This window comes from Galeopterus variegatus, unplaced genomic scaffold, assembly GCF_000696425.1.
Source record: "Galeopterus variegatus unplaced genomic scaffold, G_variegatus-3.0.2 Scaffold1015, whole genome shotgun sequence".
Taxonomy (NCBI): Eukaryota; Metazoa; Chordata; class Mammalia; order Dermoptera; family Cynocephalidae; genus Galeopterus; species Galeopterus variegatus.
Genome location: NW_007727126.1, coordinates 131,367 through 148,115, shown reverse-complemented (window position 1 = coordinate 148,115; position 16,749 = coordinate 131,367). Strand labels below are relative to the sequence as shown.

Here is a 16,749-nt window from a genome sequence, read left to right as displayed (position 1 = left end):
GGGGGGGGGGGGGGGGGGGGGGGGGGGGGGGGGGGGGGGGGGGGGGGGGGGGGGGGGGGGGGGGGGGGGGGGGGGGGGGGGGGGGGGGGGGGGGGGAAGCTGAGCTGCACAAAAAGCCTTCCCCATGGAGTCAGCAGCAATGAAGCAATTTATCTTAGCTCAACTATAGGACTCAAGTGCTGGTCCCCACAGGAAGTTCCACCATTTTAGAAGTAATCAAAGGACAACAAATTAGTTCCAGTGCAGAGTTTAAGAGGTGGGAACAATGAATAATCCAACACAGAAATGGGAAAAAAAAAATATATATATATATATACCCACAGATGAGAGACAAAGTTTCATATTAACTAGTAAAGGTCTAACACCACCAAAGGACACCTATAAAACCTAAAAGGACCAGAAGTCCCCCTGGTTCCCAAGCCAGGGTGGTGGGGGGCTGAGGGCCTTAGCCATGCCCCCTGACATCCACAACCAGCCCAGTGATGACCACCAAGCAGCTGCAAAAAGTGCCCTGGGTCCTGAGCCAGGGTGGTGGGGTCCAAGGGCTTCAGCCATGCTCTGCTGACATCCCGAGCCAGCGCAGTGGGGTCCTGAGGGGCCCAGCCATGCCTCCCTGACATCTCCAACCAGCCCAGCAATGACCACCAAGGTGCTGCTGGTAGTGCCCCGGGCTCCTCAGCCGGGGTGATAAGAAGCCGAGGGCTTCAGTCACACCCGCTCACACCCGCAACCAGCCCAGTGACTACCACCGAGCTGCTGCAGGAAATGCCCCAGGCTCCTGATCCAGGGCAGCTGGGGTCCAAGGGCTTCAGCCACACCCCCGTGACATCTGCATCCAGCCCAGTGATGACCCAGCCACTGCTGGAAGCCCCCTGGTCTCCCCTGCTGAAATGGGGGGAGGGGCATGGGCCTTGATCACATTCCCTCTCTTCCCACCCTATTTCCCCTCCACCTTCCCTTCTCCTTCCCCCCCAATTGCTCTGCAATATCTTAGAGTGAGGCATGGAGCTGGTTGAAGCCAAACCCAGCCACAACTAGGCAAGCTGCCACCACCACCCCGTGTCCCGGGTCCCCGGTCCCCACTGGGGTCCTGAGGTTTGGAGCTGGGGGAAGCTGAACCCAGCCGCAACTAGGCAAGCTGCTGCTACTGCCCAGGGACCCCGCTGGGAGCCTGAGGCATGGAGTTGGGGGAAACCAAACCCAGCCACAATCAGGTAAAGAACACACCAAAAACACCATTTCCACATGGGTAGCCTACCATAGCCACTGCAATTGCCATGGCTGCTGCAAAAGCAGCTAGTCTCTATAGCAGCAGTCACAGCCACCATGCAGATGGCACACCAGACTCTCAACTGCATTGACATAAGGAAAGGTACCAGAAGAGACCCTCCCCCAAAAAAGGGGGGGATCCTCTCTCTCCACAAAGCACATTCCAGAGTAACAGAAGCGTCTGATTTCTGATAATAGGGGAGGACTTGGACACATCATCTAGGCAACAAACCAACAGAGAAACAGTTAATCTATCAGATGGAGAGAACAAATCTATGGTTAGAGGGGGAAGGGGGAGATTGGATAAGGGGCATAAAGAATAAGTATGATTTGTAACAATAAATATGCTAATAAAAAATAAAAATCATTCTGATTACTTTGTGGAGAATGGATTAGATTGAGCCAAGAGAGTATACAAAGATTTCAGTTAAAATGCTGTTGAAGGAATCTGACAGATGATGATGGCTTAGACTAGAGTGGTAATGGGGAAGTGGATGGATTCCTTGCTCTCAGAATCATAACCAGGGAATCGTTTGGTACTGTGAGGGATAGACAAGTTGTAAATGACTAGACCTGGGGATTTTTTTAGATGTAGATTAAGGAAGGAAGAATATGAAGTCCAGATGATACCCAGGCTTCTGACTAAAGCCTCTAGGTGAATATTGGTGCCATCCAGTAAGATGAGAAGAAGGGCAGAAGACATTTCTACTTTAATTTTTGAGGTATTCATCAAAGTTCACAAACTCTTGGACCTAAGTAGGGAACACAGGATAGGAGTCATTTATCATGATTAAGATATATGTATGTGAGGGTACTTCAGAAACTTTGTGGAAAAGTAGAATTAAAAGATAATATTTCGGGCCGGCCCGGTGGCGCACTGGATAGTGCGCTGCTTGGGAAGCACAGTGGCGCTCCTGCCCGAGGGTTCGGATCCCACATGCAGACCGGTTCCCGCTCACTGGCTGAGCGAGGTGCGGGAGCAACACCGAGGGTTGCGATCCCGTTGCCGGTCCCGGTCCGGTACGGGGGCGACACTGAGGGTTGCGATCCGTTGCTGGACACAGAAAAAGACAAAAAAAAAAAAAAGATAATATTTCTCTTTCCATGAACTTTTTGAAGACCCTCTCTGCCCCATATTGGATGTATATATTTTGAACTTGTCTGAAAGCATGCAAAAGTAAAAACAGCTCAGTCTGTCTCTGCTGAGATCAGTGAAGACAGTCTGGTTTTTATTTTTATTATTTTTATTTTTTATTTATTTATTTATTTTTTGATTTATACACAAATTTACTAATGTCTTAGCATGGTAAAGTTTGCACATTAACAGAAATTAAGACTACAAAGCAGGTAAATTAAAACTACTCCTTTATAAACAGATGTTGGGTTAATAGCATGGTTTATTGTATTATAGACTTGTTAAGCACACATTTTTAACCTCATTCAGACCTCACATTATCAGAATGTTTCCTAGAGTGGCTTCATGAAGTGTTCTACTTGACAATATGCAATTGTCAGTTTTAGTGGCTGAAAATGGATGAACTTTCAGCACCCTAAAGATGTGAAGGGTCCATCTTAGTATCAACCAGCCAACTAATCCAGATCCATGTATTCTGAATGTGAGATATGGAGAAAGTGGGACTACAAGAGCAGGACTGAAATAAGTCGTAGAAAACAGTTCAGTAATAATTTTCCATTTTCAAACAGTATTTCCTGTGGGCCAAAGGGCTGTTTCTTCAAGAGGCATGTAAATTTAGTAACATTTTTTCCTATGTAAAATCAATATACAGGGTTTAATATTTGCTCCTTTCATGTTATTTTTCTATGTATATTAAGATCTGGCATGTACCTTTCAACATCTCCATAAAATGAAACACCTCCTTTTGGAGAAAAGCCCCGGTATTTTCTGCCCCAAGGTTTCACTTGGTTAAAGTGAAATGTGTTAAATCTATGTGACCTTCACTAGACAGCTTTCTCTCAAAAATTATTTAAGCCATGGATTAGCACCAGTTGTTTTAAAACTGTATACTTTGAAGGTACTTTTTCTTCCCATCAGTCATCTGGTTATAATAAATGGATAGAAGAAATATTTCCTAGTGATGGTTGGTCTGCTGCTTGCCAGATTTTTAGGGAGCTGCACATCATACAATGTGAGGGATAGCAACTGTCAGGTTGAATAGAAGGCTAAGAAGGTGTAAACTTTGTTGGAGTCGACATGCAAGACAACTTTTTCTGCAAAAAGCTACAGATGTTTCTTGGAGGAAAAAAACTGTCAATTCCTTTCCTTTTACACTTCAGGGTATTTCCAATAGTTTCATAACAAGAGCTTAACACAGATATAATTGCTTATTCAATAAGTTTATTGTTTTTATTTGAAAAACTCTCATAGAAAATTGTTTTAGTTCTCAGCAGCCCGCTCCTGAGCTCTGAGGAAGCTTGCCTTCTTTTGAGCTACCCGATCTTTCTTCTGGGCAAGGGACATTTTGGGACGGTTCCATCTCTTCTTTTTAACTTCTCTTTTGGGCTTCTTCTCATAGACTGGATTCTCTCGTATAGCAGCATGAGTTTTCTTATACATCTCCTCCATCATGTCTGGAGTCACATTGTTCTTTATGTATTGAGAGAATTGTTTCTTATAAGCATCTTCATCTTCTTCCATTAAGTAACGCATATAATCTGCAACATTCTGACCCATGATGTGTTTCCGATGTACTTCTGCATTAAATTCCTTGCTCTCAGAATCATAACCAGGGAATCGTTTGGTACTGTGAGGGATAGACAAGCCTCCATCCACTGCACCCTTTAGGGCCCCAAAAACTTTATTGCCAGTGGTAGTTCTGGCAAGGCCTGCATCCAAATAGCAGGTGAAGGCACCAGGTTGACCATCAATGCTTTCCACATTGTATTCATCTCCAGTCACATCCACTTGGCCTTCATAGATCTTGTCCATGCCAAACCTATTGAGAAGCCTGCGGGCCAGCAGCAGACCAGTACAATACGCTGCAGCATAATTTGTCAGGCCAACTTTCACACCATATTTTGGTAGTTCGTGTGCATAAGCTGCACAGACTATCATATCCCCTTCTATACGGGCATAAGCAATCTGACAAATGATATCTCTGTTAGTCACATGAACTATCATCCTGTATTTGGGCGTGTTGGAACTATCATCCTGTATTTGGGCTCACACCATATTTTGGTAGTTCGTGTGCATAAGCTGCACAGACTATCATATCCCCTTCTATACGGGCATAAGCAATCTGACAAATGATATCTCTGTTAGTCACATGAACTATCATCCTGTATTTGGGCGTGTTGTACTTATTTTTATCCTGGATCACCAAGCGTTTCCTAGCATAGTAATCAGTTTTACCCTGTCGTCTTCTTCTAAATTTCACTTGGTATCTCTTAAAGTAGGCCTTATTCTTGACAACCTTAACAAACCCCATTCTGCAGAACACAGACCCGTGTCTGCGGCTCAGCACAGTACTGCAGGGCCGGCAGCGCTAGACGGGGGGGAAAAGCGACAGTCTGGTTTTTAAAGAGAAAGAATCATCACGAGGGTAGGTGAGAATCTGGTGAAATAAAGGTTTTTTGGTTTTGTTTCTTAAAAAATCTAAAAGAGATTATTTATGAAAAGAAGTTTAAATAAACCCAGCCACATTGAATAGGTCATAGCTTTTCCCATTAGGTAGGATCCAAGAGAATTTGTGCCCAAAGTATTTGACACTACATACTGTACTAAATGCTTTAAAGATGTGCATCCTCTCTTACCAGTTGATCTACTTCTAGCAATATAACCTACGGAAGTGTGATGAAATCTTGCTTATAATAGTGAAAAATTGATGACAAAATGTGTACCTATAGTGAATTGGTTTAATTAATATATCTGTAAATGGAAATACATACCCATCAGTGATTACACCAATCTATATTTGACATTGAAAAAATATTCATGGTACATTGCTAAGAGAAAAAAGTAGGTGAAAACTTAATTTATTTTCAAAGAAGGAAACAAAATTTAGTGAAATCACTGAAACCCTTTCCAAATTACTTTTGTAGATTTTCGGCTTTGAAGAAATCATTCAAAAAGACATTATTGTCATAATCTGGAAGTGGGGTGGGGATGTCAGTGAACTAACATCTTGCCAAATCTGTGTGGTACATCAGAGTGATAAACAATAGGGCATGTGCATCTCAAAGGTGAGTTTTGAGTAGTGGCTAGATAGGGTATAGTTCCAGAGAGGCTGTTCAGACGAATGGGCTTGTCAACAGGACAGGGCAAAGTGTTTTCATGGTGCTCCCAGTCGTTTGAAGTACATTTTGTAGAAAGAACATTGATCTGTGAAAAATCTTATGAAAACAGTGGTGAAAATATGCCCAGTGTATATGTGGGCAGCCAACCCCAGGGACTTTACTAGCCATTTTGGCTTAGCTGGCACGATTAGGTCACTTTCCTTTTTTTTGGTAAAGATCTCGATTGGCTTTATTGTGATTCTGGAATCAGGCAACAAGTTATTCCATAAACTAGAATATGTGTTCCCTAGGTCACTTTCTCTATCTTGTAGAAACATCCATATCTGGATACTAAATGTTTCAAGAGTACCTATGTTGAGAAATTATTTGTCCCATTAGTTGATAATATGGTCATTTGCCAAGATCTTGGCTTTAGTTCAATATTGAATGGTAATCCCATTAAAGGGCAAAGGTTTTTATTCAAATTTTACAAGTAACAGTTTGTTTTCGAAAAGTTTTATTCACATAAATCTCTCTGAGACTCACAGCTTTATTCTAGGGGAAGTTTACACCTTTAAATATACTGTTAACTCCACCAATTTATAAAAATAATTATTCCTATTTTTTTCTCATTTATATAGATGGATAAGCTTGGAGGTTTCTGCTTTTCCAATTTATATGAGAATTGTACAATAACAAATGAACAGACCATCGCTGTGTCTGGATCAGATGAAGTGGCTGTTTCTGGACCCTTCAATCTGCACTGCTTTCAGTGTAGAGCGAGGAGAGAGTCTCTGCCTGTTTTGTTGCTTCCTTCTTTACATGTAATATACATCTGCTCCCCTTCATTTTGGGGATAGGCTTCCTTCCTTCTCTCTTTCTCTTTCTTTTTCTCTATCTATCTCTTAAGAAATTAAAAAAATTTTTATGTATGTTGGGCCGGCCCGGTGGCGCACTGCTATAGTGCGCCGCTTGAGAGTGCGGCGGCGCTCCCGCCGAGGGTTCGGATCCCACATACAGACCGGTTCCCGCTCACTGGCTGAGCGAGGGGCGGGTGCAGCACCGAGGGTTGCGATCCCGTTGCCGGTCCCGGTCCGGTACGGGCGCGACACTGAGGGTTGCGATCCGTTGCCGGACACGAAAAAAGACAAAAAGGAAAAAAAAAATTTTTTTTTTATGTACAAAGAGCTAGCATGGTTTTTTTTGTTGGGTGGATGCCTTGGATAATCCATTCAAGGAAGATCACTTAGTTCACCTTGATGATGCCTGTGTCCTTTGCATACTGATGGAAACACTGGCGGCACATATTGAGGCTGTATTTCTGGATCGGAACATGCTCCTTTGGGCAGAAATGGTAAAAATGAGAACACTGGCCAGATTTTTGTGGTGGCTCCAGTAGATCTTCTAGTGACCTCTTTTGCTTTTGTTACCAGGCCCAAGCCTGGCTGCCCACCCCAAACAAAAACTCTGGCTTGGCTTGCCAAAATCTGTTACCCGAGGCATTCAGCTCCTGGCTTAAGCTTGTCAAAATCTTGTTATGGAGCCCCAAGTCCGGCTGCCTACCCCAAACAAAAACAAACAACTCAAAAGTCAAATGTTGGTAAAAATGGAAGTCATCTTTAATGAGGTGATCTGAAGAGAGATGTTAGGCTAACCCATCTCTCCAGTAAACCTGAAGGAGAATGACCAGACTAAAACCATCTCAAACACTCAGATTTACTGAGGGTTTTTTTAAAGAGGGAGTTGAGAGAATGAAATGTGGGAAGTGAAAAGGAGGAGGGAGGGGGGGACATGTAAGGGGCCAGGTGCAAATTCTTGCCAAGGGTCCTTCTGGCTTCGTTCTTGTCCTTGGTGTTATCTCAGTGTCCTACTGGAGGGGTGGAATCAGCATAGCTTTATTGATGTCTTCCTTGGTTTATCAGGGTCTGCATAGTATATGTCTCATTGCAAGTTCGCAGTTCCAGACTAATTGGAAAACAACTTTACATTTATGTAAATAATGTCATCTTGCCCTGTAACCAAGGTTCAAAATATGAAATAACCACGGGAAAGAAGGAAATCATAGAAATATTTTATAGACAAGGCCCTAAAAAATTAAACAATTTGCTTTTAGCCACTAAGTCCAGTAAATAGCAAAGTCAGGATTTGAATCCAGGTCTAACTCTAAAGCTCTTTGTATTGCACAAGTTGCTAACTTTGTCATAGGAGTTAGAAAACTCTTAAGACTTCTGAATTTCTGGTGAGTTACATTAACTTCCTTGGCTATTGGTAAGATGAGAGGATTGAGCTGAATCTTTAAAGTCACTTCTGGTTGTAAAATTCTGTGATTCCTGGGTTCTTTTCGCATTCCAGCAGAAAATTTACAGAGCTTCTACTAGTTCTCTTTGTGAGCAGCCAATTTGGTTTGTAATGAATACTGTTGGCCTGATGATTTTATGACACCATTGCCAGTGGAGATGTAGAGAAGCCATGGTGCAGCATGGGTTAAAGAAAGTTCATTGTGTCAACTGCTGATTCACAGAAGAAAACTTGAATTCAAGTACCTGAGCATCAGAGGAGCCATGGCAAGCATGGGCTAGAGATTGTTTGGGTGGGAACTGGTAATTGTTTTTAGATACCAACATCATTTAAATTCAAAGGGTTTTTGTGCCTGTGTGAGTTTGTATGTATGTGTGTCTAGGCTTTGGGGATTGTGCTAGATGGTACAGTGATGATTCAGATTCAGTTCATTTAAGACTATATAATGTTTCCAATTAAATGGTAGAGAGATGGTTATAAGAGGGACACAATGATTATTGACGTAGGAACTAATGAGATGATTTAACATAAAAAAGTATCATTATTGCAGTATTTTTATTCCATTTATGTGGTACCTTTTTCTTGAATGTGCTGTGCAAGTATCATTGAGATAATAAGCCATTTAAAAATACCAAAAATGTTGAAGCATAAGAAAGTGGCCAGGAGAAGTAAATACACAGAAAAGGAGTGGTAGAGATTTTGGTCACTGATCAGCATACCAGGTTAGTGACTGGCTAAATTCATTGCACTCACTAGCAGTGCTGGAAATGGGTCGGGGCTTGACATGGAGGCTTCTTCCTTCTTCCTTGGGCCCGTCCAGTGCTCACCATTCTACATCACTTGGTTGTGATTGAAGACCGTAGGCTTTGTTGTAAAATGCTTTTTGCCTTAAAGTCTACATTTCTGACATTACTCTAGTAACTATACTGGTTTTCTGTTCGTTTATATTTGCCTGTCTTTTCTTACATACTTTAAAATTTCTTTATCCTCACATTTATGTCTTTATTATATCTCTTATAAACTGAATAAAACTGGACTTTATTTAATCTGAATTTTCTCTTTTAGGTGATAAATTTAGTCTGTCTACATTTATTTCCATTACTGATAGATATATTTATACTTACTTCTACCATTTTATTATGTATTTTCTATTTATTTTTTTATTTTTTTTATTTTTTATACATGTACAACACTTCTAGTTCTGTGATGCTTCTCTTAAGTGAGCCTCATAAAACAGCACGAGTAACTCTGGATACGGGGACATTTTCCTTGATCTGCACACAATATTTCTCTTAATTTACATTATCTTTCTTTCCCTCTCAGCTTTATTAAGGTATAATTGAAAAATAAAAATTGTATATATTTAAGATATACAACATGATTTTTTGATACATTGTAAAGTAATAACTACATACATTAGCTTTTTTTTTTCCTTTTTTTTTTTTTGTCTTTTTTTTTTTTTTCGTGTCCGGCAATGGATCGCAACCCTCAGTGTTGCGCCCGTACCGGACCGGGACCGGCAACGGGATCGCAACCCTCGGTGTTGCGCCCGCACCTCACTCAGCCAGTGAGTGGCCGGTCTGTATGTGGGATCCGAACCCTCGGTGGGGAGTGCGGCGCTGCTGGACTCCCAAGCGGCGCACTGTAGCAGTGCGCCACCGGGCCGGCCCATATGTATTTTCTATTTACCCTGCTGTTTTCTGTGCTGCCTTTTTCCTTTTCATTTGTCCTCTATTGGTTTGAACAACTTTTCTTTATTCCTTTGTACCTTTTACTGATAACCCTTAAAATTTTAATGTGCATTTTTGGCTTTGCAGAGTCTGATGTTAAAATCAGTATGTATACCATTCTTGGGAACAATAAAAGGCCTTGGAAAATTTTAACTCCAGCCACACTCCACCAGTCTTATATGTTCTTGACCAGCGTTTTACTTCCATCTTTTTTTGATTACCCAGATTATTCTTTATTATTGCTGTTGTTGTGCTTTACTTTTATATTAACTTCCATTGTTCTCTAATACTCAAAGATTGTGAACTCCTTATTAAACTGCTCTTCTCACTCCTTCTCTTCAGATTTTCAAAAGAAACAACCAGATGATGATTCTGCTCCAAGTACAAGCAACAGCCAATCAGATTTGTTTTCCGAAGAGACCACCAGTGACAACAACAATACCTCGATAACCACGCCAATTCTTAGTCCTAGTCAGCAGCCGCTTCCGACAGAACTGAATGTAACTTCACCGAGTAAAGAGGAGTGTAAGTTCCCAGATCCTGAGAAGGGTAGGAAGAACAGCTTGAGAACCATATCATGAGCTTCTTGGTAATGCCTAATCTCAGAAAAAAGACAGCAGTTCTTTTAATTCAGGATAAGTGTTCACATATAGGGCCTAAACTCAGCAACAAGAGAATAAGTTTCAGCCATTCCATAGAGTTTAAGTTCTCCTTAAGAGGTAGCCTTTTATATTAACTTTCAATGTACATGAGGTTTTGAACCAGTCTAGAGCAGTGGCTCTCAGCCCTGGCTGCACATTAGAACCCACTGGGGATTTTTAAGACAATTTTAATCTTCAGCATCTTTCCTTCATTCTAATTTAATTGGTCTGGAGGGAAGCCCAGGGATCTGTTCATTTTAACTCTGCAGAAGATTCTAATTTGCAGCAAGGGTTTAGAACCAGTGGTATATGCAACTTAACCCTGATTTAGGAACCTTGGATTAAAACCTACCCTTGTCACTAACTGGGCCTTGACTGTTTCTAAGCACTTAACTGAGATAATAAAGCCATATACTTTGTAGCACATAGGGTATTTGAAGTGAGGAGGAGATGGTTTGTTACTCTCCTGTAAGTCTTCAGTGATAGAATACTGTTATGTATGTGATATGGAAACTCATTGTCCACTTAGCCTTTATAATGCTATAGCTATCTTTTTGGGAGCACAACTATAACTGATAGTATTTGCTAAAAATTATAGGGATATTATGCCATAGCATTTTTTTGTGTTTTAAAAGCTTTTCTTAACTAGGTTGAATTTTTTTTTTTTTTTTTTTTTTTTTAAAGATGACCGGTAAGGGGATCTTAACCCTTGACTTGGTGTTGGCAGCACCACGCTCACCCAGTGAGCGAACCGGCCATCCCTATGTGGGATCCGAACCCGGGGCCTTGGTGTTATCAGCACCGCACTCTCCCGAGTGAGCCACGGGCCGTCCCAACAAGGTTGAAATTTAATGTTTCAATTTTAGTGAATATCTAGAAATGTAGTGGTTTAAGATGTTCTGTCTACTAACCTTCGAAGGGTTAGCAGAGAATAAATATTTATCTAAATCTGTTATAAACTACTGTATTCAGTAATATTTAGAATATAAAAAAGGTCATAGTCCCTGTCCTCCAAGAATTTACTATTTAGCAGGGGAAATTAAATATATTTGTTATAGTACGTCAGTGGTTCTCAACCAGGAATGATTTCTCCTCCTGCCACTACCCTTCTCCCCAAACATTTGGTAATCTCTGGAGGCCAGGATGCTGCTAAATATTCTACATTGCATAGGACAGCACTCCAGAACAAAGAGTTATCTAGCTCGATGGGTCAGTAATGCTGAGGTTGAGAAACCCTGTTATATGGTTGTGTGTGTATATATATATATATCCATGGAAATGGTCCTTCTTATGTATTGAAGACAGTGACTGTTGAAGAAGGCCATTGGTTTACCTGATGAACTGGTATTGAAGATTGATAGAAGGTGGTGAAAAGACATTCTAGACAGAGGATAATGAGCCATGAACAAAAGATGCATGGAGTTCTTCAATGGCAAGTGACTCCTGTAGGGGCATTTATGTAGGAGAAAGGAGGACAAGGTCGGAAAGATAAATTATGGCCAAGCCATAATTTATAGAAGCTTGACTGCCCAGCTAAGCTGTTTGGACTTCAGACAATAGCTATGTTGTTGAGTAGAGGAAGTGATATTATTATAGTTCTTTTGGAGAAGTAACCTGACCGTATTGAAAATGGGAAGGATTATACTGGAATAACATTGTAGAGAGAGAATTTTTTAAATATTATAATTTATTGAATAGAGGCCAGACCAGGTATAGAAATAATTTGAGGAGAAAAAAAGATGAAAGTGGTAGTGTTAATGTTAAGGCAGTAGATTTTGTTTTGTTTTAAAAAAATCTATTCAAGGTCATGTACTCACTGAGGAGCTGATGAAAGCTATGACCCTTTAGAAAAATATAAACTGTTCATTTACACCCAGTTTTGCATAGAATTTCTCTAAAGCTCGTTATGGGCTTTAATTAAAGATCTCCTGGTCTAAGGGAAAGGTTAGACCTAGTCATCCGATGGAACCTGGATTGGATTCGTACCTACCAGGATCAGGCCACAACAAACCAATTCAAGCAGCCAAAATACACGTGAGACTGTGATAACAATAGCTACCATTCATTGAACGCTTTATGTGTAAAACATCATTCCATGTTTTGCATATTTTCTCATTTATTCCTCATGAGAATGCACTGAGATAGATACCACTGTTATCCTCATTCTGTAGGTGAGAAAACAGGCACAAAGAGATCAAGTAATTTGCTCATTGTCACAAGCTAATAGATGACAGAACCAGGATTCTAATTCAAGCATTTAGCTTTTAAGGTCCATGCTTTTCATTAGTTAATTCACAATGTGAAATATAAGTGTCATGGAGAACAGAATATTCATTTGGCAAGATCAGTGCTTTCTCTCCCTATAATTAAGGTATGTGAAAACCCAAATCATAACCAGAAATTACTTTATTAATTCATTGTGAAAAATCATTGTTAACAAGGGTCGAAAATAAACATATATCCTTATGACTAAAACGTTTTATCTAAAGGCAGATCTTCATGGGAGGCTGACCCATAACAAGGATTTATATAGCAAATGGCAAAGCATGGACTCAGAACAAGTGGAGTTAAATGAAGTGAATTTTTAATAGTTGTGCTATTGCTTTTTGGCCTTTTGGCTAAGATCAAGTGTAATAGTTCTGCTAACTGTCCAGTGCACCCTAAAAACCAATAGGGAAGGTCTTGGAAGGTGCAAAATTCCATCTTCACATCCCTTTTCCCTCCCTCTACCTGGGTTTAGACCTCTCCTGAGCTTTGGAGCCTCTAAAACAACTTTCTATATTTCCATAACTTGCCAGTCTAGGTCACTGTAGACTGCCATGTTTTTTATTTTGATATATAAATCCGCCTTCAGTCTGATTAAGATGTTTAGTTCTACTAGATTCAGATCCATTCTTTCTCCTCCTGGTGACATCACTGCTTTAAACTATTATGTGTTCATCATGGAGTTATACTCTGAAGCTAATCTCATTTCCTAATTCCTCAGGTTTTCATAGATCTGGGAAAATGAGATTTGCCAGTCTGAAATATGATGATGACTTAAGTTTTGTATTGTGTTCAGCTGGGCAGGTTGAGTTGGCTTTCAGGAGAAAGAAGTCAAGGTTGACTTTATCCACATAGGGACAATAGTTTAAGTGTTCGGTGTTAGATGAGATTGCTAAGGATAAGAGCAAAGAAAAGCAGTGAGGATAGACCCTTGAGTGAAACCTCTATATTTAGGGAGCAAAAGATACAGAGGATGCAACTGAAGAAGTCAGAGAAGAGGAGAATGATAGTGGGCAAGATCACAAAAGTCAAGAGACAAATTCCAACTTAGGGTGTGGGCTTTGATGATAATAATAATGAAAATGTTAGCTCACATTTATGAAGTTTTGCTATTTTCTAAGCACTCTTCTAAGCTCTTTAGATGTACTAACATTTAATTTTCAATATAGCCTATGAGGTAGGTACTTTGATTACATGCCCGTTTTTAAAGTTGAGGAAGTTGAAGCATTGAGGTTCAGTAACTTCAAAGTAACAGAGCTTCTGCTTGGCAGTGGAGTCCATGTTCCAACACCCTAATTTGGGTCCAGAGTCTATCTTTCAGCCACTACATCATATATTCCCTCAATGTTGTGTAAATGCTGCTGAGGCTGTAAACTGACAAGAGGCATTTGGATTTGGTGATCATGAGACTGATTACCTAAATAAACTTTCAATACAGTGTTTCAGTGGTTTGTATATTTATTTAGCAGTCTTTGCTGAGTGCCTCATATATGTTTAGGCACTAGGTTAAGTGCTGACAGATATGAATAAGATGAGGTCTCTACCCACAAGGAGGTCACATTTTCAAATACACATGTCTCTCCCTGAGATTCTAGCTTGTTTTCCCAAACAGGTGCATAGGAATTTTGGGTTGGAAGGGAGGCAGCAACCAGCAGTGGTTAACAAGCATGTCATTTGCAAAAGCTTTCTCAAGTGGGCTTTGCTACCCCACCTAGGTTGAAAGCAGCTGTGCGAGAGTGAGGAGACGTGTGTCAGGTTTGGGGGTAGGGAATATGGGGACAAGAAAAGTAACCAAGGTTCGTTAAAGCTGTCAGGGTAGATGCTTTTTTTTTTTTTTCCCTTTTTGTCTTTTTTTGTGACCGGCAACGGATCACAACCCTCAGTGTCGCGCCCGTACCGGACCGGGACCGGCAATGGGATCGCAACCCTCGGTGTTGCACCCGCACCTCGCTCAGCCAGTGAGCGGCCGGTCTGTATGTGGGATCCGAACCCTCAGCGGGAGCGCCGCTGCGCTCCCAAGCAGCACACTGTAGCAGTGCGCCACCGGGCCGGCCCAGGGTAGATGCTTTATAAGTCAGCATGAGATAATTAGTGTGATGGCCAAGTAGTGGTAAAGACCCTAGGTGAGATTAGATAGCCTGATCCCTCCACTCCTTGTAAATTTCTTCAGCTGTGACCTGCCTAGGAGGAGAAGAATGGAGGAAGAGACAGAAGGGGATTACCTATGTTGATATTTTAGTATCTATCCTCAAGGGACCAGAATTTCATCCATTGATCCTCTTTAGCTTCCCCTAGAGAGATGTGGAGAAGAAGCAAGTGTAGGAATTGCTAAAAAATGAGTTTTCAGATGCCAAATCCAAGTACTACATAATTTGTAAACTATTTAGAAGTTAACAAATCCATTGTAATTTCATAGAGTGGGAAGTGCTATGTATTCTTCAGGGCTTATGAAAAGGTTTTAATTTTTTTCCTGTTAAGAGAATGAGTATTGCTTAAATCTATTTTCAACTTCTTACTTTTAATGAATATATCAACAGAAAGGTGGTGAGAGTCTGGGTACATTTTGTTTCGAAAAAACTACATATTAATAACTATTGACAAGAGTGTAAAGCAGAGAAACGGGACAGATTTTTGCCCAAAAGAATTTTTTTGAGCAGATACTCAAAAGCTCCATTTCTCTCTCTGAACACACATCTGTCCCTCTCCCAAATTGTGTGTCTGCATAGGATTCCATGCAACTTTAGCCATTAGAAACCTTTTCAAAAAATGGCATCAACAAAATTTAAATAGTACTGAAGGACTTGTCACAGCATTTAAATGCTATAGTAATGGTAACAGCAAACACTAGAGTACTTATAAGTACCAGGCACTGTTCCAAGTATTTCATATATATTAACCTATTCATATTTGTAATTACCCTATAAGTTAGGTACTTTTATCATATCCATTTCACAGGTGTGGAAATGGAGGCACTAGATGATTCAGTATCTTATGCAAGATCACAGAGCAGTCTGGCTCCAGGATATTGGTTCTCTGTCACCACACCATAGCTGCCTGTCTCTATAGTGATTTATAGTCTAAAGGACATTGTATGTAAAAGTAGGCTGTACACAGGAATGGGTGTTGGACAAATACTTAAAAAGAACAAAACCTTTCTTTTTGCTTTTCTACTACCTATTTGCTGTTTACAGTTCTCCCAATTTCCAGGACTTTCCTAAAGGAAATAAAGTGTGATTTGTAGTTTTGTTTCTTGACCCAACTTTTGAAGAGAGAGAGGATAATGTCAAGTTGTAGTTAGAACACTGGAATCAGTTCTTGTTTTCTTGTTGTTCTTAAGTGACAGGCAGGTGACTGCTCATCCGAAGTCAGAGTCTTATCAGATTAGACTTAACAGGTGAGAAAATGCCCTCTTCTTCTCTTGTGAGCCCCCTTTCCTGTTGTCATGCTCTTAAAGAAGGGCCATTCCTTCTTTTGACCTGTTTGGGAGCCTTACAATGTGCATGCCTACCTGGGTTTTTGTTTTGTTTTTTCCCCCCCGAATCCCACTAGTGTATTGGATGGAAGTGGGGGTGTTGGGAGGGCCTTGGCTACTTTGTTTTTTCCTGGGCAGAAGAGGAAAAGAACTGATGCCTAATACTAAGATTAATGGCAATAGATGAGCTTGTTTTCAAATATTCTGACATTCCAACAGAACAGTTAGAGAGTACCTACTTCATACAGAACACTCTTCTAAGCTCTGTGGAGACACTATTAAGAATTAAACAGCCACCAACATGTATATAAAATTATAGTTTACAGTAGGGGTTGGCAAACTACAGCCCACAGGCCAAATCCAGTTCATCATGTGTTTTTGTACTACCTACAAAGTAAGCATGATTTTTACATTTTTTCCCCCCATAAAAAACAGATAGGGTAGGAGATACTTTAAGAGGTCAACTAGGGCCGGCCCGGTGGCGCACTGGATAGTGCGCCGCTTGGGAAGCGCGGCGGTGCTCCCGCCCGAGGGTTCGGATCCCACATACAGACCGGTTCCCGCTCACTGGTTGAGCGAGGCGCAGGAGCAACGCCGAGGGTTGTGATCCTGTTGCCGGTCCCCGGTCCGGTACGGGGGCAACACTGAGGGTTGCGATCCGTTGCCGGACACGGAAAAAGACAAAAAAAGACCAAAAAAAAAAAAAAAAAGAGGTCAACTAGTCCAAATTAAGTTCAAGAAAGATCTAAATGGATCCACAGTTGAATGATCCACAATCCTCATTGCTTTTTTTTTTTTTTTTTTTAACATTTTCTTTCTTTCTTTCTTTCTTTTTTTTTAA

At 40.9% G+C, this 16,749-nt stretch overlaps 2 protein-coding genes across 3 annotated transcripts in view; one reads left to right on the top strand and one right to left on the bottom strand.

Moving 5' to 3' along the window:
- The window catches only part of ZFAND3 (zinc finger, AN1-type domain 3), a 345,499-nt gene that overhangs the window by 241,717 nt on the left and 87,033 nt on the right, over positions 1-16,749 (top strand). For both annotated transcript variants that reach the window (XM_008574218.1, XM_008574219.1), the window contains exon 3: positions 9,873-10,055. In XM_008574218.1, the coding sequence (XP_008572440.1) occupies positions 9,873-10,055 (183 nt within the window). The remainder of the gene's footprint in view (positions 1-9,872; positions 10,056-16,749) is intronic.
- Positions 3,606-4,724, bottom strand: LOC103591710 (60S ribosomal protein L5-like). The gene is made up of 2 exons (XM_008574217.1): positions 4,490-4,724; positions 3,606-4,335 (listed from the first exon to the last, which is right to left on the bottom strand). Exons 1-2 carry the CDS (start codon positions 4,713-4,715, stop codon positions 3,665-3,667), a joined length of 897 nt encoding a protein of 298 aa, XP_008572439.1. The 5' UTR covers positions 4,716-4,724; the 3' UTR covers positions 3,606-3,664.

What these genes read in the sequence shown, in the direction of transcription:
- LOC103591710 (XM_008574217.1), bottom strand. Translation starts at nt 4,715, where the DNA reads ATGGGGTTTGTTAAGGTTGTCAAGAATAAGGCCTACTTTAAGAGATAC. An exon ending in AGAAGGGGATATGATAGTCT is followed by an intron (nt 4,336 to 4,489) that starts GTGCAGCTTATG and finishes GGGATATGATAG; the next exon opens with TCTGTGCAGCTTATGCACAC.